We start from the raw sequence: 23,275 nt of genomic DNA on the forward strand, positions 1-23,275 counted from the left end.
TGGAGAATAAGTAAGAAATCAGGAAGAAACTGAATCTGAGTAAATATACAACGAGGCTCTCAAGGAGTATATGCCACTCCAGTTACAGCAGGTGTGCCTGCACTGGCAATGATAGAACCAATCTCCAGAAAGCCAGTCACCCCCTCCACTCCCTCCCTGATTGAGCACTGATGTCATGGTCAGACACAGGTAGCAGTTATGTTTGAGCATCCAAGGTTCTGCTTCCAAAAAGGGGCATGAAAGAGCCAACTCAGATTCAGATGTGTTGGTGGGTGTAGCAAAACAACCAGCACAGGTGGTACATGGACTTCAAGGTATGTTTATCAAATACATTTTCCCGTTTAAGCGGCACCACTGACCGTGGGAGGCATCTGCTTAATCTCCTCCATCTCTGAAGGAGGTAACAATTTATTGAAACCTCTTTTCAAAACCAGTTTTTTGGGGTACTGATTCATTTTTATCTATTCTTGAATTGCACACAATTCATTTCTCTTTTTTAAATCTGAAAAATCATTCTTCTTTTAATAGAGAATATGACAATGAAGCTATTTCCCTGGCACAATGGCCCCGAGGCCACCGAGATTGTTCTGCTGTGACTGACCACTCACTGAGACCTGCAGCCCGTCTTCTGTGTGGTCTTCCTCCTGAATTACCCCGTCACCCTGGCCGGGAGCCCTGGGATGATTTTATTTAATCAGATTCACTCCCAGCTGCAAACCCCCATGTGCTTTTTCCTCACCCACTTAGTGCGCATAGATATGTTTTATTCTATGAATGTCTCTCCTCAGATGCTTGCACACTTCTTACCTGAGAAGACCATTTCCTACACGGGATGTCTGGCCCAATGTTTTGTTTTTGTGACCCTGCTCCTTACTAGGTATTACATGCCTGGTGCCATGGCCTATGACAGGTATGTGGCCATCTGCAGTCCCCTGTATTACAACAGCAGAGTGTCCAGGCCACTCTGCATCCACCTGGTCACCCTCCCCTACCTCTGGGGGTCCATGGTGGCCACAATGCATGTGATACTGACCTCTCACTTGTCCTTTTGTGGATCCAACGTCGTCAACCATTTCTACTGTGCAGACCCAGCCCTCTTAATGTTGACGTGTTCTAACACTTACTTAAAGCAAACCACCCTGTTTGTGTCCACCAGGATTAACCTCACAGGTTCCCTTCTCATAATCCTCATCCCCTATGTTTTCATTTTCATTACCATCATGAGGATCTGTTCCAGTGAAGGGCAGTGCAAAGCCTTCTCCACCTGTGGGTCCCACATGAAAACTGTCTCTATGTTCTACGAGTCCCTGTTCTGCATGTATCTGAGACCAGCAAACAAGCAATCTTTTGAACAAGAGAAAATTGTCTCAGTGTTTTGTATTTTTGTGAGTCCCATGCTGAATCCATTTATCTACAGCCTGAGAAACAAGGATGTGAAACAGACTTTGAGAAGGGTATTTATGAGAAAACTTGGTACAATGGGGAAAAGCTCTATTTTACCAGTTTCCCAATAAAAGAAGAAAGAATCCCCCAAAACAATCGAAAAGTATCCCTTGTTGGTTCTGCCAACATTGGGATGCAACTCTCTGGAATAGCAATCATAGTTTATATGCACGCAGAGCTTGGGATCGAGTGAGAGTCTATGGAAACAGAATGGCAAAATGTGTGGAAATGACGGTGGGCAGGAATCAAGACAGCAGAAGTCAGTTGTCTACGATTCAGCTGGTTCACAGTTTTAGAGTCACTCAGGAATGCATTTCCACTTGGTTAGTTAGCTGAGAAGTTCTCCCTTTCACTTCCTAGGTCACCAACATGGAGCATCCCTGAGCTGCTGTCACCAGCAAAGTGATGTGCATTGTAGTAAATTTCCTCAAGAAACTGGTTTTCTTCCCTGGTACATCTTATGTATATTCCTTAAAGAAATCTGATTATCTTCTCAGAAAAATCTCATTTCTCTAATTTTCTGTGTTTGGTCTGAATAAATCTTTGATGAATTTTTATGTCTACTTTGCTTGAATGGAAACCCATATATGTTTATTCTTTCAACCAAAAACCTGATATTTACATTTTAATGACCCAATGATTCATTTCATTTCCTTTAAACAAAACAGGCACCCTTATTAATAGGAGATATCCATTCCTGATTTAGAATTTTCATTTCTTAAATAAGATATTTATATCATCTTGTCCCTACAATATTAACAATTGTTTGTGCCACAGTTTTACACATCTCTTTTCAGGTCACATCTCACCACAAACAATTTTAAAATAACATCTAGTTTAATATGCATGAAATTTGGTTTTAGTGTTTTGCAACTAAATTGTAGCATAAGCATATTTCAGACTGTTTGATACTCTTTGGAACTGACCTTTATTTAAAAGAATAATGTAACAACACTGACATGACATATATAGTTCACCACCTCCTTTTAATAATTAGGGAGTCTTTACTTTTCCCTCTTCAGGAAAATCTTTACACCTGTAATTTATTGCTTCTGATCAGTTATTATATTAAGATAGGTTTCCACCATTTTATTCATTGTTGCTTTATATTTCTCTCATTTTGAATGCAGTGATATAAGAAAGCAACACCAGCCAATGAACACTCTAGTTTCCCCACATCCTTAATGGCCTTGGGAGTCTCATTTGATTGTGTGCATGTGTGAATATTGTAGATATAAATGCAATGCAGAAAACGTTCATGCATCAAATACAATTTGTTGGAACTCAACTTTTACTTATTTCACTTTTTCTCAATTTCATAGTGTGCTAGCTACCATGATAGTGATATTTAATCTCAAGAAGAAAAGAGCCTTTATTCAGAGGAACTTTCTCTTAAGAAGTAAACTTCTGAATGAAAGAAAAATTGGGGTTCCAGATTAAAACATTTGTAGGTAGAGAAATTGACAGTCAGTGGCCCTCATCACTCACTCCTAACAGACACATAAGGATAGCTCTGATTACCTCTGAAGATCTCAGCCTACCCAGAAGTACAATATTTTTAAAGGTAAAAATAATAGAACCTTGATTTAGAAGGACCCTGAGTGATCATCCAGTTCCAACAATTTTACAGAACGTATTTGAGTCCCTGCTTTTTTCCCCTATATTCATATTCCAATTCTAACATTAGTAAATAAATATTCTTTAATTTCATATCTTGGGATATGGATAGTTTGTTGGTTGTTTTTTTTTTAATTTCTCTTTATCCCCTTTTATTAGTGGTGGATGTAAGTAGGTTATTTATTCATTTATTTTAATGGAGATATTGGAGATTGAACCCAGACCTAGTACATGCTAAGCATGCACTCTACCACTGAGCTGTACCCTCTCCCCCTTGATGAGTTTGAAAATATGTACTTTTTGTTTTTGTACTTATAAAGCAATAATTGCTTATCATGGAAAATGGGTGCATAAGACATAAAGAACAAGTTTTAATTTTTGCTTAACCCTAGTATTTTATAAAATTATAATAATGTATATATTGGAGTACCCTTCTTTTTCATAAAAATACTATATAACATGATTTGTCCTTTTTTAAATTGGGAACCTCTTTGTTTTAATGTCTGTATACATTCTAGGGCAAAATATGTCACATAATATTTAAACTCTCCTCTAAGATCACAGCCAGCACAACCTTCCAGGGATTCTAGTTACACACAGCAGGACTCAGTTCTATTTGCATATGTCTGTGCTTAATTGTGTATTAAATGTAGGCAGGCCTCACTTTGAATATGCTGTGGTCACAGAGTTCCATGCAAAGCAAAGACACATTTCCAGGTTCCGCCAGTTTCATTTATAGGAGATCACAGGGAGTGAGGGCTGCCTGCATGAATGTATCAGTGGTTTCCTTTTTCTCAACTATAAAGCTGACATTATGATGAAAATCTTCACCCAAGTTTCTATTTTCAGCATATGCTGAAAAGTGGACTGAGTAGAAGTGTCCATTTCTAAGGCTCCTAAAAACATAATGCTAAGTTAATTTCTAGAAAAAAATGTATTATTATTTTTCCTGACATCATCAATGTACAAAAAAGTGCCAGTCTTTGAACTCTCTTAAATATAATACCCAAAACAGTACTTAATTCATATTTTTATTACCAAGAGTTTTACTCACTCATTTTAACATTTTAAAATTTTTATCAATTTTCTATTCATAGCCTTAACATGTTGTTATTTGAATGATTTCTATGAACTTATATTTTGGTACTGTCTCCACTTTGTCTTATTTGTAGCAAAACCTTTTGTCAACTTGTTGGGTGCTGCTTAATTTTAAATTATTTTATGATCAAATTCAAGTGACTTCTATTGTGAATTTCTTTCACTGCTATTAAGCTGAGAGACATCCTTTCGCATTGCTGAAGTATTTCAGTTATTTCAGTTCTGATCAACACGGAATTTTTTTCAGTGACTGACTCACAGTTGAGAGTATGCAGGGCATGTCAGTTCTTTAGAGGGGCAGTGGTTGGCAAAAGGAAATTCCAGTAGGAATAGGAGTCTGTATTTAGATATCTTTGTTGGAAAACTATGTTACATTATGGACACTGGGATGATGCAAAAATAAATGTTTTTAGAAGTGTTGATAATTAAACAGCATTAATGCCCCTAGGTTACATGATTTCCTCCTCATTTATAGGCCACCACCTTTCTGGCAAAAAAAAATTAAGTCACCTGTACATTTCATCCCTAATCTGCCCTCCCTAAAGCCTCCATTCCATACATCTTCTCTTAGTATCTGGGGACTGAACTATAGTGATACTACTATTTTAATTTTTGAAAAATTTTTATTGACATGTAGTTAATTTACAATGTTAGTTTCAGGTCTACAGCAAAGTGATTCAGTTATGCATATGCATTTTCTTTTCAGATGTTCTTCCATTATATGTTATTATAAGAAATTGAATACAGTTCCCTGTGCTATGCAGTAGGTCTATAGCAGTATTACAAATAATAAAATATGTTTGAATATTTTCCAGTAATTTACAGTAAATATTTATCATGTGTATGGCCATATTCAATTGTTTGTTTTTATGTATATGTATGCATATAGCTCATAAATTGAACCAGTATATACATAATTTCTGGGTTGAAAATATTGGATAGCTAGAAATATCTGGTTTGTATTCTCCTGAGATAAATTTGAAAGGGAAAAATAATGAATATAGAATTTCTCTACTAGGAATTAAAGTGTGTTTTAAATCTACATAAATTACAAGAATTTAACTTAAAATACTTATAGATTGGTCAAAGAAGAAATTAAAAGATTCATTCGTTGTACAGAGAAGATAACATCACAAGTTAGTGGGAAAATAAAGCATTGCTTAATAAACAGCAGTGGAAAATGGGTTAAAATGTGAGAAAAAGGTTATATGTAATATTACAACATACAACAACATTGTATCTCAAATATTCAAGATACTTCTGTAAAATATGGCTGTGAAAATACTTAACTAATGTATGTCCCTCACTGGTTAAATATACATATATTTGAATTCTTCTGTTCCATTTTAAAAATTCCTTTCCTAAGAATTTCAGTTGAGACAACAAAGAAGCTAATAATCTTAAATACTATTTTCTAACATTAATAAAGTTACAATGAATGAATGTAACAAAGCAGGGAGATTCTGAAGGCAAATTAGTGGCTACAAATGGGGAAAGGACAGGGGGAGGAGTAAGACAGGGCTATGAGATCAGAGGTACAAACTACTATGCATAAAATAAATAAGTTGCAGGAAAATATTGTACAGCACAAGGAATATAGTGGAGATTTTACTATCACTTTCTTTTTTTCAAATTAAAGTATATTCAGATTACAATGTGTCAATCTCTGGTGTACAGCATAATGTCCCAGTCATACATATACATACATATATTCATTTTCATATTCTTTTTCACTAAAAGTTATTACAAGTTATTGACTATAGTTTCCTGTGCTGTAAAGAAGAAACTTGGTTTTTATCTATTTTTACATATAGTAGTTATTAGTTACAAATCTCAAACTCCCAAATTTATCCTCTCCCATCCTCATTTCCCCCAGGAAACATGATTGCTTACTATGTCTGTTTCCATTTTGTATACTACTCAGCCATAAAAAAAGAATAAAATAACGCCATTTGAAGCAACATGTGTGGAGCTGGGGATCATCATTCTAAGTAAAGTAAGCCAGAAAGAGGAAGAAATTATCGTATTATATCACTCGTATCTGTAATTAAAAAAAGAAAAAAGGAGACACTAATGAACTCATATACAATAACTTTAAATGGAGTATAATCCATAAAAACATTGAATCACTAAGTTGTACACCTGAAACTAATATAATACTGTAAATCAATTGTACTTCAATTAAAAAAAAAAAGGAGAAAGAAAGGTACAGTGAAATGTTTACTCTCAAACATTACTAGTCATAAGTGTACATGGTTGATGACTTCTGGAGAAAAATTTACCCACAGAAAAATTTAGCACTTTAGTCAGCATTTCCACATTTAGGAATCTATCCTAAAGGAAAAATCAGAAAGATATATACATAGATATATTAGACAATCATAAAAACAAACAGGATAAATATGATAGAATAATGGTTTCTGAGATAAACAAATAAAAAATATATCAAATGCAGAGAGAAGTTCTCTTTTAGAAAGAAATTACAAATAAATTGTACTTTTATTCAAAATTGAAATTACATTTTGTTCCAAAATTGAAATAGCTTTCAGTATTTTCAATTTTATTTTCTACAACTGATATGTAATATTTTTATAATTAAGTTTAAGTATGATTTGATATTGTGTATTACACTACATTAAAAATTATGTTCACTAAAAATTTAGTCTGTATGAAAAAACAAACATTATACTATCAATTAAAAAATCAATATTCAAACTTGTATATGGCATAATATTCCAACTGTGTCTTATTAACTATAAGAGTATATAAGTGTATCAATTTATTGAAAAAATATAACAAATACATGCAAGAATTTTCCTTTGGTTTAGGACATATCATTGGTAAATGCTACTTTCTCACATCTGTCCCCAAATTTATTTATCTATAGTGAAAATATTCAATAGAATCAGCCTTATTCAATTAACTGAGACTTAAGAATGAAGTTCAATTTTCTAAAACTCAGGTCATCAGGATGATTTTTTGGAAATTAATTTGAACACATTACAGTAAATTTAGACATTGGTTCATATAAGCACTTAGTACTATGGTCTTAGTTAAAAACAGAGTGCACAATATTAGAATACAAACATTTAAAGCAGTTTAAAGAAAATTAAATCAGTTTTTCAATGTGCAATCATCTGGTTGACCACTAATGCACATACAATGTGAATGATTCACATATCTATTTATATACACTTCTATACTATTGATTTTCTCAATTGAAAATTTGAGAACGACTAGAATAGTGTTATCTAGAAAATAATGTTTCACAGATAGATTTATAAGCCAAAATAAACATTGGGTTTTCTCTTCCAGAGAGATGGGTAGACATTTATTCATCTGTATATTGTTTCAAGGAAATTTTTCTATCTACAGGTCAATTGATAGACTCTATTAACTCTTGATAAAGTAGACCTGAGTCAGAGCTACTACATGAAAAGTACAACTAGAATACCATTGTACTTTTCGATGACTGAATTGGATCCATATCCCTGGAAACTCATGGAGACATTGACAATTTATTTTCAATGTTGAGGAGCATAATCCAGTATTTACAAACAGACAAACAGTTTCTCAGGATACCTATGATGTGAGTTGGGGAAAAAATTAAATTAAAGTTTAAAGCATTGGGTGATCCATATATTTAAAATTTCCCCAAGATGAATCCAGAGATTACATGGGCACTGGAGTCATTGTTCTATATCAGAGATTGAATAAGAAATTAGATCATAACATTTCTAAAAAATGAAGTGTAAAACTTAATCACTCAGTTTAGAACCTCATGGTAGTTCTGCAGACCATTAAATTCAAATGAAATGAATTTCTAATGTTACCAACAGAATGAGTTAATTATAATATTTACACTCAAATATGTAAAGATGTTAAATTGTTATATGGAATTACTGACTATTACTCAATTTATTTTCAGAGGTTCTCCATTAAAGAAACTATAATTTCATTTCAGCATTAAAGTTTGTATTAAAATAATTTGTCTTGAAGATATTAATTTTGAGGAGATTTTATGAAGACAAATTATGACTATAAAAGTCTAGGTTTTCTTTTGGAGGGAATCACTATGTTATTACAAATACTTAGTAATTACAAACAGATGGCTAAAGTGCAATTCTATGAAAGGGATTTCCTTTAATCATTTGCTTCATGGCAGAGATCACATGCTTATTCTGTAAACTGTAGATCAATGGGTTTAGCATTGGACTCAAAAACTATAAAAGACTGCAATTATTTTGGACTGCTTGACAGAATTCTCAGATGGGAGCCTTAAGTACATGCAAAAGAGGGTTCCATAAAATATAGTGACTGTTGTCAGGTGGGAACCACAAGTAGAAAAGGCTTTGTGCCTGCCTTCTGTAGAGCTGATCCTCAAGATGCCGGCCATGATGAAAACGTAGGACAGGAGAATGATGAGGAGAGAGCTGCAGAGGGTAAAACCAGCAACTGCAAACATTGCCATCTTCTTGACTCGGGTGTCAGAGCAAGCCAGCATCATGAGAGGAGGGTCAGCACAGTAGAAATGGTTGATTTCATGGGAGCCACAGAAGGACAGGTGGAAAGTCAGCAGTGCCTGAGAGAGCCCATGAAGGAAGCTACAAGAGTAAGTGACAGTGACTAGAGAGAGGCAGATGCTCTTGGACATCTTGCTGCTGTAATGTAAAGGGCTGCAAATGGCAACATAGTGATCCAACGCCACTGAAGCAAGGATATAAAGCTCTGTGATCACCAGGGCAATGAAGAGCAGACACTGTATGAAGCATCCAGCATAGGAGATGGTCTTCTGGTCTGAGAGGAAATTGTACAGCATATTTGGAGTGATGTTGGATGAATAGTATATGTCTACAAAGGACAGGTGGCTGAGGAAGAAGTACATGGGGGTTTGGAGGTGGGCATTGGTCCTGATCAGCAACATCATGCCCAGGTTCCCTGCCAGCGTGACTAGGTAGATCATCAGAAACACCCCAACAGGGTCTTCTGTAACACTGAGTTGTCTGTGAGTCCCAGGAGAATGAATTCTGTCACCGGAGTGTGGTTTGGGGAAGACATTTTTTATGCCTTAAAAACTGGAAGTGACAAAGAAAGTGAGGAGTGTTGTCTGATCCAGCTTCTGCATTTATTCCATCCCTTTTATATTTACTCATTGGCCTATTAATCTATGATAAATCATGCTTTTCTTTCAACAAATACATCAAAATTTCTACACAAACATTTTTCCTGTATATCTGGCTTATCGCTGTCTTCTCTACAGCTCAGGCTCTCTTTCTCTCCCTTATGTGTATATTAATATAGGATTAATTCACTATTAATATGCAATTATACTATATATGAATATACTCTAAGAATATTGCATATTTTAATACATACATTCATACATTTATACCTGTCTTCTTGGAGAACTTCACATTCGATAGTTTTTCAAACTCTGTGGGAAAAAAAGCCAAAGGAATGAAAATCAGTTATGAAAAGCATCAGGTCATTAGCATCACTCAAATGGACAAATGAAGGAGTTTGGGTTTCTAGGATCCCAGCAGCTCTGATAGCCTATTGTTCAGATACATACAGAAGATTCATGTTCAGTACAGCATTTTCACCTGAACCGCATTGCTGTCTGTCTTGATCTCAATCAAAGGATGTTGAATTGGTGAAATTTATCTCAACATATGGCTAAAAAGTTTCAGAATGAAGAATTTTTCTCTCTGCTTTTTGTGAATTCACATACTCATTTATTCTTTTACACTGCAGAGATTGAATTGTTTTTTCCTGTTTTAGTGTCTGGTGTTACAGCAATGAACGAATCCCTCAACCTCATGGAGCATATATTGTAGGAGAAGGAATAGATGTTAAACTCACAGATACAGATATATCACACGACATCAGTTAGAAGTAAGTACAATGAAGAAAAATACAAGTGAGATGCTTTTAGATTCAAGTTTTCCACATGGTGAAATATTAAACTCCACACATAAGAACAAAACATATATTTAATGAACAAATGACTTACCTGTAAAAGTGGACCTACTATATTTTGGAAAAAACAATGTGGGAAGATTTATAATGTATTTCCTAAGTATATTCCCTAGGCTATTCTAAAAATCATCCTAGAAAACAATTAAAATTGTCTTTGATTCTCAAAAGCATAATGATAATTTGATTCTTTGGGAGCTAGACTCTCCTTTGAGGCCAAAATCACTGCATAACATATATTTACAGTGCTTCATACTAGGTGTGAAATATTTAGCACAGACAGAGTAGCCATTAATTTTAGTACCATGGGATGAAGAAAATATGAGTAGAGAAGTTTAGTTTTTAGATTATAGTAAGGAAGAGGGAATTCCAACCATAAGCTTTGTTTATTAACACTAAGATGAGGTCACCTGATGAAATTGAGAAGTAGAAACATGAAGTATGAAAGAGATTTGAGGAGCAGAAAGTCTAGGAAAGCCACAGATTAGGGAAAAATACTCATATTCAGTAATTTTAACAAGGATTTCTATTCAGAATACATAAAGTCCCTCCACTGTTCACTGATCAAAATACAAACAGACTAATTTTTAACAAGTCTAAGATGTGAAGAGATACTTCATAAAAGAAAACATGAATATCCAATAACCATATGAAAAGAATATCAATATTTATAATTGTCAAGAAAATATAAATTATAACTACCTAGACATACCACTTCACAACCTCATCAATTAAAGAATTAAAAAATTGCCCAACTATTGACAATGACAATTTAAATAACTGTCATAATACATCACTTGATGAAGTGTAAAATAATTCAACTTCTTTGGAAAACAAGTTCTTTCTTCTAAAATTACTTAAAGTGTTTTAGTCCCTTATACAACTATGACCCAGAAAGTATTAGGTTTTTATCCAAGAACAAAGAATATATATATCCACAAAGAAACTCACATGTTGGAAGATATATAGATAAACAAATTCTGATACATCCATATAATGGAACGCTACACAGAAATAAAAAATGAACAAAGCAATAATATAACTTAAATGAATCTCAAAACCATTGTATTAGAAGGAGTTAACTTCTGAATGAAGTGTGATGGCCTCCCAAAATTTGCTCTTCCACGAACACACTGGCAAAACTTGTCAAAATTAACTTTTCAGAATTCTGAATAGTAACTGAAGGCTTGAAAAAATCCTAGGAGTATTTATTCAACTAAAAATATCAGAATCTCACTGAGTGAGTTTTGTGGGTTTTTTTTTTTTTGCACCCTATTCCCACGCCCTCTCCCTACCCGTGTAGCAGCCTTGAAAACTTGATTTATGATTGCATGTCTGTGCACATTTGTCCAACTGCATTAAACATTTCTACATTTTATTCTAAGTAAATTTACCTCACCAAAATTGATTTAAAGGTAAGTTTTACTTTCATCGAAGTCAAGCAGATCAAATTATTCACTAGATGTTTAATACTGAAGTACTCTTAATATACAATAGAGGCACAATGTTATCAGGAATCTTCCTAGCTATATTAAAACAAGTCAGAAGCTAAGCATTGAAATCTCAGGTTTTCTTCAAGCTGATTCTTCACCTGAACAGTTTTTTGTTTTTTTTTTTTAAATTACATCAAGAATGGAATTCAAAAAGCTAACTGGCTTATCTCTGATCTCCACTCATTTACTTGTTTCCAGTATCAGGAAAGCCTGGAAGAAGATTGAGAAGGAGGAGGGATAAAAAGGGGAGGGGGAGGAGGAGGGGAGTGGAGGATGAGGGGAAGACAGAGGAGGAGGAGGAGACGAAGAAGGAGAAGAAGAAGGGGAAGGGGAAGTGAGAGGCAGGGGGAGAAAAGGGCTTAGATGAGAAGTTGTAAGTAGCAAATTGGAGTGGGCAAAAGGAATACTTAGGAGACTTCTTTCTGAACATTCATGACTCTGCTCCTCACCAAGTCTTAACTGCTCAGTGCCATGGATATGGTCAGCCCATGATCATCTGCATTACAACAGCAGAATGTCCAGGCCATTTTGCATTTGCCTGGTCACTCTCCCCTACCTCTAGGGGTCCATGGTGGCCACAGTGAAGGTGATACTGACCTCTTGCTTGTCTTTTTGTGGGCCCAACGCCATCAACCATTTCTACTGTGCTGACCAGCCCTCTTAATGTTAACGTGTTCTGACACTGAATGAAGCAAACTGCCCTGTTTCTGCCCACAGGGATTAACCTCACAGGTTCCCTCCTCATCATACTCATCTATTACATTTCATTTTTATCACCATTATGAAGGTTTATTCCAATGAAAGGCAGAGCAAAGTCTTCTCCACCTGTGGCTCCCACCTGACAGCTGTCAGTGTGTTTTATAGAAACATGTATCCAAGACCACTAAATGAGCGATTTGTTGAACAAGTGAAAACTGTGGTAGCATTTGTATTTTTGTGGGTCCCAGGCTGAATCCATTTCTCCATAGCCTTAGGAACAAGGATGTGAAACAGGCTTTAAGAAGAATGTTTATGAGAAACCTTGTTATAATGGAGAAAAACTCTATTTCAACAGGCTCCCAATTGAAAAAAAAAAGTCTAAAACAATAAAAAAAACTATCCCTTTGAGGTGGGAAGCCCCATAAAAAGACTAGCAGGACCCCTGGGCAGGGCCGCTGCTCTCCTCTTAGCACCATCCGGTTCCCTGGCCCAGAGGTTCTGTATCACTTTTTGACTCTAAAGTGACTAACTTACACCTAGAATTCTATTGGTTCCCTGAGCTCACTTTCCTTCACTCCTGATTGGTTATTATTCTCACTTCTGATTGGTCATTACTCTCACTTCTGATTGGTTATTACTCTCACTTCTGATTGGTCCACTTCCCTAACTTCTGATTGGTCCATTTGTAGTACTTCATTTGCATGGAGCTCACTCCTGATTGGTCTATTTCTACAAAGCTTGTTCCTGGTTGGTCAATTTCTGTTGTACTTTATTTGCATATGATGTTGCAAAGTGTAAAACTGGCAGCCTATAAAAAGCCTGTGTAAACCTACAGATGGGGTCTAGAGCTTGAAGTGTTAACTCCTTTGGGCCTGATGGCATAGTAAATCTGAGTTCTCCAACTCTCCTAGTGCTGCTTGGTCTCACCCCGATCCAGGATGCTGTCACAACTGAGCTGTAACACCGAGCTGTGACACATTTTTCTGCAGCACCTTTTAGATCTGCCTGAATGTAATTCTCTGGGATAACAGTCATACAATGTATATATTTGCAGAGTTTGGGATCAGGTGAGTCTAATTGAAACAATGAAAGAGAAAATTGTTTGGAAATGACAGTTGATGGAAGCACAGCATCAGAAATGAGCTGTTTATGCTTAAGCAAAGTCATTGTTTTAGTCTCACTCAAGAACTTATTCTGGTAGATTAATTAGCATAAAGTTTCTTCCTTTCACTTCCTAGGTCAGCAATAATTAAGCCTGGCTGAGCCACCCTTACCAGAAAAGTCAAGTGTACTGCAATGTATTTTATGAATATGAAAATGATTTACTTTCACTGGATATATACATAGTCCCTTTCCTAGAAACTGATTTTTTCAAAAGAAACTCAAATCTCAAATTTTGATCATTTTTTTACTGCACTTTTGATACATTTCTTAGTCTGTTTCTTTGGAATATAAAACTATATATGTTTCATTATTTCAACAAAGAACTTGATAGTGTATATTTTTTAATGATTCCACAATTTATTTCATTGGTTTCTTTCAACCAAAACAGATTCCTTTCTCAATAAAGGATACCCAATTCTGATTTAGAATTTTCCTTTTTTAGAGAAGAGTTTTATATCATCTGTCCCTACAGCATTAGTAACTGTTCTTATATTTTACATATTACCTTTCATTTCTTATCTTCCCACAAAGAGTTTTGACTTAGCTGCTGCTCAAGTACACGTGAAGATTAGGTTTTAGTGTTTTACAAATAAATAGCAGCATATGCATGTTCCAGATTGCCAGATATTCTTTGAAACTGGTCTTTATTGAAGAGCATAATGTGGCTTCACATTGATATGTGACATTTTATGACATTACCTCCTTTTAAAATTTAGGGAGTTTTTAATTTTCTCCTTCCTTAAGAAAATCTTTAGCATATAAGTTATTATTTCTGATCATAAACTTTGTTAAGGCAGATTTCTAAAGTTTTATTTTTACTTCTCCTTATATTTATTTGTTTTTGGATGTAGTGATGTGTGAAATTACCAACAGTTAAGAGTACTCAAATTTTCCTACATCCTCAGTGAAACTCATTCTGTTGAGAGTCTTCATTTCATTGTGTACATGTGTGAATATATAAGCAGATATAAATTCAACACAGAAAAAATTGATCCATCGACATTATTTATTGGAAATCAGCTTTAATGTGTGCCACTTCATCTCGATGTCATCGTATGCTAGGAAACTGACAATGATGTTTAAGCTTGAGGAGATGGGAAAAAAAACCTTTATGGATGAATTTTCTCTTGAGAAGTAAACTTCTGAATGAAAGAAAAATTTTGTTTTCCAGATTAAAACACTATGGATAGAGAATGATTTACTTGCCCCATCACCTACATAACAAATATAAATTTATAGCTTTGTTTACAACCGAAGAAATTCAACCTATTCAGGAGCACAACAGTTTTAAGGGGGAAAATAATAGAAGCTTGAATTAGAAGACACCTGGATGACCATTTGGTTCAACACTTTCATAGAACAGGTTTTGAAACTCTGCTTTTTCCTACTTTCACATTTAAATTCTAATAATAAATAAAGACCCTTTAACTTTGCATCTTGGGATCTGGATGAATTGAAAATACGTAAGTTTTTGTTTGCTTGTTTTCTTGCCTATATAAGAAAGAATTGTTTATCATGGAAAATCGGTACATGGACATAAAAAACAAGTTTTATGTTTCCTTAATTCTCATATATTACAAAGCTGTCGAACACTTCTTTTTCCAAAAAGAGCTATGCAAAGTGATTTTCCCTTCCCTTAACTGGGATCTTCTTAATTTTACTGTCTATATATATTCTAATGCAAAATCTGTCACATAATATTCAAACTTTCCTCTATGATCACAAGCAACACAGCTTTCCAGGATTTCTAGTTACATACAGCCAACCTCAGTTCTATTTGCATATGTCTATGCCTAACTGTACTGAATGCAGGAAGACCCCACTTTGCACAGTATTGTGGCCATGCAGATCCACACAAAGCAAAGACATTTCCAAGTTCCACCAACTTCAGTTGCAGGAGATCGTGCCAAGTGAGGTCTGCCTGAATGAATACATCACTTCTTTCCTTCTTCTCAGCTATAAAACAAATATTACTATGAAAATTTTATCTACATTTCTTTGTATGCCTGCAACACATTTTTTAAAAAATAGAGCTTACAAAGTAAAATTTTTAAAATAGGACTTACAAAGTAAAAGTATAGAATGATTTTAAGACTTCTGAAAACAACATTAAATTGATCTCCAGAAAAACTGTATATTATTATTTTTCCTGACACAAAGTATATAGTGCCAGTCATTTTGAACTCCCTTAAATACAGATACACAAAACAGTATGTAATTTCATATTTGTGATTATTAATAATTTTACTCATTGATTTCAGCATTTGGGGTTTTATTAATTTTTTATATTTAGCCTTCAACATTAATTTATATGATAACATTTTTTGTACTTCATATGATTTCTATGAGCTTATCATACATTAAGTTTACTACTTTACTTTATCTGGGGCAAATACTTCACCAAAGTATTAGCTGTCTCTTTTACCATCAAATTTGACTGATTTTTCCACTGTGAATTTCTCCACTGCAGTGATGCTCAGAAATATTTCCTTCTGATTATTTAAAAACTTAAGACATATTTTAACTTGGATCAATATAGAATTTTTTCTCAGTTTTTTGAAATTACTCACAGTGGAGGAATATGTATATTTGGAGGACAAGTCCTGGCAAAGGACAACATAGGGGTAAGAGTCTACATTTATACACTTTTGTGGGAAAATAATGTTGCATAATGGAAGTCTAATAAAAGGTAAAGTGCAAAAATAACTGGTTGTGTAAAAAGTTAATAAATACACAGTATTAATGTACACAGGTTAAATGCTTTTCTCCTTGACTGTGGGTCACTTTACCAGCCAAAAATACTTAACTCTCCTACACCTTCCATCCCATCTCTGTGGGCTCCACTGCATACATCTCCCATCAGACTTGGGGACCAAACTAGAACAATATTACTAAGATATTTTTCCATGTTTTTCAAATAATCTATAATAGATATGTAATGTATGGAATGCTAGATTGGAGTTTCATGTTTGTATGTGCATATACTTTCTAGATTGAACTCTCATATGCATAATATCTTAGGTAAATGTACTGAATAGCTATAAATATCTGATTTGTGTTCTCCTAAGATGAATTTGGAAGCAAAAATAATAAAGATGGAATTTCTCTATCAGAAATTAAAACTTATTTTAAATCTACATTAGTGATAAGAATTTGGCTTAAAATACATAAACAAACTGGTAAAAAATAAGAAAAAAATTAACAGAAATGGATTCATTTAGGGTACAATGAAAGGTAACATCACAGATTGGTGAGAAAATAAAGGGTTGCTTAAAAGAGAGCAGGAAGAAATAGGTTAAAATGTCAGGGGAAAAGTTACATATTTTTATATATTTTCAGTATTTGTTTTTTATAATCAATATGTATTATTTTTGTAATTAAGTATGATTTAACTATTAATATTAATGGCATTAAAATGGTGTTCACAAAAATAGTCTGTTTGAAACATAAACCTTGTACTATCAAGTAAAAATCAATGTTCAAATTTGTATACAGCACATGATTACAATTTTATTTTATCAATTATAATAATATATGTGTATAAAATATTGAGAAGAAATATAAAAAAACACAAACATAAATAATCTTTTGGTTTAAGACATAACACTCATACAAGTTATTTTTTCACATCTCTTTGTATTGTCTAGTTATTTATAATAAACGTGTGCTTTTATAATCTGGAAAACATATTCATAAAATGCAGTCTAGATAGATTTTCCAAATATCAAAATTGCTTGCTTTACATGAAACAGTGAGACAACTCTACTATAATGATGACAAATGATCATGTTTACCTGAAATGTCAGAGGAAACCCACATTAGGGGTTACTAGTCATATCCTCTCATCATGATCACCATGAACATGTATAGCAACAACCTCATCAGTTTATCATCCCAGCATTTGCAGAGTGTTAAGGGGTTTAATCACTGCAGTGTGAATTAGAAAGAGAGAAAATTTGGAATCAAGGGATTTGACTCTGTACTACTAAGTGGCTGAGTGACTTTGGGTAAGTCATTTAATCTCTCTGTGCCTAGGATTCCAAATGCTATAAATGGAGACAATAATCTTCTCACTAATTTCTTTGAGGATTAAACATGCAGTGATGTAAAAGTGAGCACTAAACTATAATTGAGTGTTACTTATGATTATTTTTAAATCTATTGATTTATATTCTATCCTATCTCTGAAGAATTTATGAGGCTGGTTCCACCCAAAGACCTAAAAATAAAAAAAAAATTAAATCACAAATAGATATAAATAAATAGAATATTTTAAAAAAGACAGAGGGGAGCTGTCATGATGGCAGAGTAGAGAGACTCACAGCTCAGCCTCTCCCACAAATACTCCCAAGAATTACATCTACAAATCCACTGAATCACACAGAACACCTGCTGAACTCTGGCAGTGTCTCTCACTTTAAAATACAGGAAGATTCTCACAAAATCTGATAAACAACAAGTCCATACTGTATAGCACAGGGAACTCTATTCAATATCTTATAGTAACTTATGGTGAAAAAGAATATTAAAATGAATATATGCATGTTCATATGTGACTAAAATATTATGCCTTACACCAGAAACAGACACAACATTGTAAACTGACTATACTTCAATTTAAAAAAATGCAAAGATATCTATATATAAAAAGGAGAGACCACAAACAGATCAAGCATTTTGATTAAGACAGTGGCCAAAATTGAGTTTAAATCTGAGTCCTGAAAGTCACAGTGGTTCTCAGAACTATAAAATAAAAGGAAGCACATAATTATTTACACAAAATGTAAGTAATTAGCAAAATGTGTAAGTACTTTACAGTGATTTTAAAACACATTTTGAAAGAGGATTATAAATCTTGATATGAGAACATTCTGTTTGCTAAGAATAAGACACAACTCTTTGCTTAGCCAAAAGGAAGTTTGTTATAAGTTAAAGGAATGTCCCACACTGAATGATGTTGATCCTCAAAAATTGAAACTGGGAACTCTATCACAGACAGAATCCAATGTTACTCATTTCTAGGTTCTAAACACTAAGTTGTCACAGACACTTAGTCATTTTAAATGAGCAGATCCTTAAACTGCTATTTTATGAAAGATTTCTCTTAATCATCTGCTGTAAGTCTTGGATAACATCCCTGTTCCTCATACTGTAGACCAACGGGTTCAGTATTGGGCTCAAAATACTATAAAAGACTGCAATTATTTTGGACTGCTTGACAGAATTCTCTGATGGGGACCTTAAGTACATGCAAAAGAGGGTTCCATAAAATATAGTGACTGTTGTCAGGTGGGAACCACAAGTAGAAAAGGCTTTGTGCCTGCCTTCTGTAGAGCTGATCCTCAAGATGCCAGCCATGATGAAAATGTAGGACAGGAGAATGATGAGGAGAGAGCTGCAGAGGGTAAAACCAACAACTGCAAACACTACCATCTTCTTGACTCAGGTGTAGAGCAAGCCAGCATCATGAGAGGAGGGTCAGCACAGTAGAAATGGTTGATTTCATGGGAGCCACAGGACAGGTGGAAAGTCAGCAGTGCCTGAGAGAGCCCATGAAGGAAGCTACAAGAGTAATGGACAGTGACTAGAGAGAGGCAGATGCTCTTGGACATCCTGCTGCTGTAATGTAAAGGGCTGCAAATGGCAACATAGAGATCCAACGCCATTGATGCAAGGATATAAAACTCTGTGATCACCAGGGCAATGAAGAGCAGACACTGTGTGAAACATCCAGCATAGGAGATGGTCTTCTGGTCTGAGAGGAAATTGTATAGCATATTGGAGTGATGTTGGATGAATAGCAAATGTCTACAAAGGACAGGTGGCTGAGGAAGAAGTACATGGGGGTTTGGAGGTGAGCATTGGTCCTGATCAGCATGATCATGCCCAGGTTCCCTGCCAGTGTGACTAGGCAGATCACCAGAAACACCCCAACAGGGTCTTCTGTAACACTGAGTTGTCTGTGAGTCCCAGGAGAATGAATTCTGTCACCGGAGTGTGGTTTGGGGAAGACATTTTCTTGTCCCTTGAAAAACTGAATAGACAAAAAAGATGAAGAATTCTGTCTAACCCAGACTCTGCATTTATTCCATTCTTGTATCATTTACTTTTGATCTATTTATCTCTGGGGAAATTACTCTTCTCAATTAATGCATCAGAATGTTTCCATAATTATTTTCACTTTACGTCTCTGTGTTAACTCTCTCTATATATCTCAAACACACACTTCCAAACTCTTTCTGTCTTAATTGTGCGTGTGTGTGTGTGTGTACAATTTTTACCTGTATTCTTGGAGAGCTTCATATTTGGTATTTTTTCAAATTTTGTGAAAAAGAAAGCCAAAGGAATAAAAATGAGATATGAAAAGCAGCAGATCATTTGCATCATTCAAGTGGACAAATGAAGGGAGCTGAATTTCTAGGTTCCCTCCAGCTTTGATAGACTAGTGTTTCAGATACAAAATAGAAGACACACTAAGTACAGCATTTTCACTTGAAACTCATATTTGTCTGGCTTAATTGCATTCAGAGGATGTTGAATTAGTAAATTTATCTCTTGCTATATGGCCAAGAAGGTACAGAATGAAGAATTGTTCTCTCTGCTTGGTAAATTCACCCACTCATTATTTATGTACACTGCAAATATTGATTTTTTTCTGTTCTAAGTTCCGAGGTTACAGCAGTGAAGAAATTCCCCAGCCTCATAAGCATATATTATAGGGGAAGGAATAGATACTAAACACACAGCCAAGGATTCACCACAGAATTTCAGTTAGAAGAAAATATTATGAAGAAAAATAAATGTGGGGTGCTTTCAGATGGCCATTCAGCAAAGGTCTCTCTGAGAAGGCAGAAATGGAACAGTAAATAAAGAATTCAAGTATCTGGAGAAAAATGTGGAAGTTTTCTTTGTCCCCTTTTTTTGCAACTAACATAAAAGAAATTTGTTTAGGGATGCACATTAGGATAATGTTTAAACGTGGACTTAGTTCCCAGCTGTATCCACTGTCTCCGGTTTGTTAGTTTTTTTTTTTTTGAAGAAAATAAGATATAACTGGAAAAAAATGTGCATTAATAATTTCACCCTAATGCTATTTTATTTAGTTTTCACATATACATCAGAAAAGCCTGCCAAAGCTGACTTACTATATTTTCTAAAAACAAGGTGGGAAGATTTATAATACATTTCTTAGGAACATTCACTAGAGTATTTTTACAATAAATTTAAAAAGCCAATTAAAGTAGTTTATATTTCTCAAGGATATAACCTTTGATGTGTTGAGGCCTCAGATTCTTCTTTGAAGCCAAAATCTCTGCCAAACATCTGTGTATTCTGTTCACTATTAGCACCTGAGATCTTTAACACAGATTGAGAAATCAGCCATCAGTTTTATGGAATATGGGAGGAGGAGAATGTGGGTAGATAAGTTTTATATTTTTAGTATATAAAAATGAGAGTATCCTCATCAGAAGGCTTCAGTGTTTCTCCATAAACACTGAGGTAAAGTCATCTAATAAGACTGAAAAATAAGAATATAAAAGAGATGTAAGATTTGAGGAGCAGAGTGTGAGGAACAGAAAAGTGAGCCATGGGAGGAAGGAAGTCAGGGGGAAGGCTCATTTGGAGAGTGGCATCATGGGCTTATCCTGAAACCAATCTGCCCTAATGAGCTGATTTCATCAGTACTCTAGGAAACAAAGATGGGTTTGAGTATCAAGATCATTCATAAAATTGATGATTCATAAAGCTGGTGATTTAGGAGGAGGTTTCAAAGTGGAATGAAGATTATTTGGACAGTATCAATTCCTTGGCACCGTGTTTGTTAGAGAATAAGGAATCGAGAGATGACCGGGCTAGTCTGTATCTTCCAAGGCACTGTTAATTCCAGTCAACACAGTCATAGGAATTAAAAGTGTGCTCTCACCAAGACAAGAGAGAAATCTTTAATTATGTTAGATCTTCAAATGATGGGTTACACTGTAAGAAAGCAGCCAGTGAGATAAAGCTGTATAGCAATACAAAAATGTAGATTTTTACCAATGTATCACATCAGAGAAAATTTGAGCAGTACCATGTATTTTTCAAATTGAGGTGGAAAGACTTCTGTATCTCAAATTTGATGTGCTTTTTCCTGATTCTTTGTAAATATAAAATAATACAATTTAAAGAATAAAATCTATTGCTTAAAGATTCCCATGAAATAACAGTTTTTTGTTTGATTTTAGAGCTCATTATAGGATTGTAAAGTGCACATTTCCTGTTCCCTTAACATGGAGAGTCCTTGTTTTACAAAAAAAAAGTTGAAGATTTGGTCCATCTTTAAGCAGAATGTCAGCTTTTAGTTTGAAGGAAAATTTTTCCTAAAGTACTTATGTATGTGTTTTCTGATATGCTTTAAAATACAATAGCATTACAATAATCATAACATTTACAAAAGCTTTTTACAAGAGATAGGACTACTCGATAGTAATTGAATGGGTAGCTGAAAGGTAGTGTATTTGCTCTTTCAGATCTGGAAGGGCAAAGTATCAATATTTTTCAGTATGGGATCCCTTGATCAGAAATCCACAACAAGAATTTGATGCTTATTTTTTTATATATCATGATGAATAAGATTAGAGGGCACAGACTTTACCCAAATGTATGATGCTAACTCAAAAAAAGTGTTTTATTCATTCTCATTTTATTTTCTAGAAAGTCTCCAGATGATTGTGTTTAAATTATACTTGAAGACATGAATTCCTTCCTTAATATCACTCTGCTTCAATTCCAATGACTAACTGATGTGTGTCTGTTAAAAGAACACTTAATGACTTTAGCTACATGAATGTCACAGCAGCAGCCTTATAGTTGGAAACATCCCACTGCCATTGTAAATTTGTTACTTGTGTTTTTGTGATTATTTAATTGGCTTATTTTTTGAGTTGTAGCAGATTAAACATTGTACTGGAAGCTCTAATCTATATAATAAAGTTATGCTGATTGGAAAGGAGAAAACAAAATTATGTTATTCACAGGTCACATGAGAGTTTACATAGAGTCTCCTTTTAAAATAAGCAAAAGAAATATTAACTAGAATTATTGTGCTAAACATTTTGCAATATATACTAATATTAAATCATGTTATACATCTGAATATTTTTTAATATGCAAAAGTAAAATTAAGGGTATGTTTTGGAAGGTCACATGACTACAAGATCAATATACATAGATTATTTACATTATTATGTAGAAACCAACCACAACTGGAAAAAAAAGTAATATTTCTTATAATAACAACAAAAGCATAAACCACTTAAAATGAATATTAAAAAACTGGAAGAGTTAGAAACTTAACTATAAAACACTGCAGAGAGAAATTAAAGAAGACCTAAAGGATGGAGAAATATATTTAATTGTTCGGAATATTTAATATTTTTAAGTTGCCATTTTTTCCAAAATCGATTGATAGTTTTAATGCCAGTCCAGTCTACATTTCAATTGGCTTATTTTTAATGGATAAACTGATTGTAAAATATATAGAGGTATAAAAAAGATTTATATTCATCAAAACAATTTTGAAAGAGAAGAAAAATTATTAAATAATTCACACTATCTAATTTTAAGAGTTAACAAGAAACTACAGTACTCAAAACAATGTGCAGATCCAAAGATAGCAAACAGATTAATGATACAGAATAGAAAATCCAGTAATATGTCCACTCATATATAGTGAATGGATTTTAGAACAAAAGTATAAATGTATTTCAATGGAGAATGTTATTGGAATAATTGATATCTATATA

The 23,275-nt window shown here is 34.1% G+C and overlaps 1 protein-coding gene and 1 pseudogene across 1 annotated transcript; both read right to left on the bottom strand.

The window, feature by feature from the left end:
* Nucleotides 1-8,374: 8,374 nt before the first annotated feature.
* LOC140694563 (olfactory receptor 5M10-like) lies at nt 8,375-9,121 on the bottom strand. The gene has a single exon (XM_072957735.1). The coding sequence runs from the start codon at nt 9,119-9,121 to the stop codon at nt 8,375-8,377; it is 747 nt and encodes a 248-aa protein (XP_072813836.1).
* A 9,457-nt stretch (nt 9,122-18,578) lies between these two features.
* On the bottom strand, nt 18,579-19,505 carry LOC140694553 (olfactory receptor 5M10-like; annotated as a pseudogene).
* Nucleotides 19,506-23,275: the final 3,770 nt, after the last annotated feature.

This window comes from Vicugna pacos, unplaced genomic scaffold (genome assembly GCF_048564905.1).
Source record: "Vicugna pacos unplaced genomic scaffold, VicPac4 scaffold_21, whole genome shotgun sequence".
NCBI lineage: Eukaryota > Metazoa > Chordata > Mammalia > Artiodactyla > Camelidae > Vicugna > Vicugna pacos.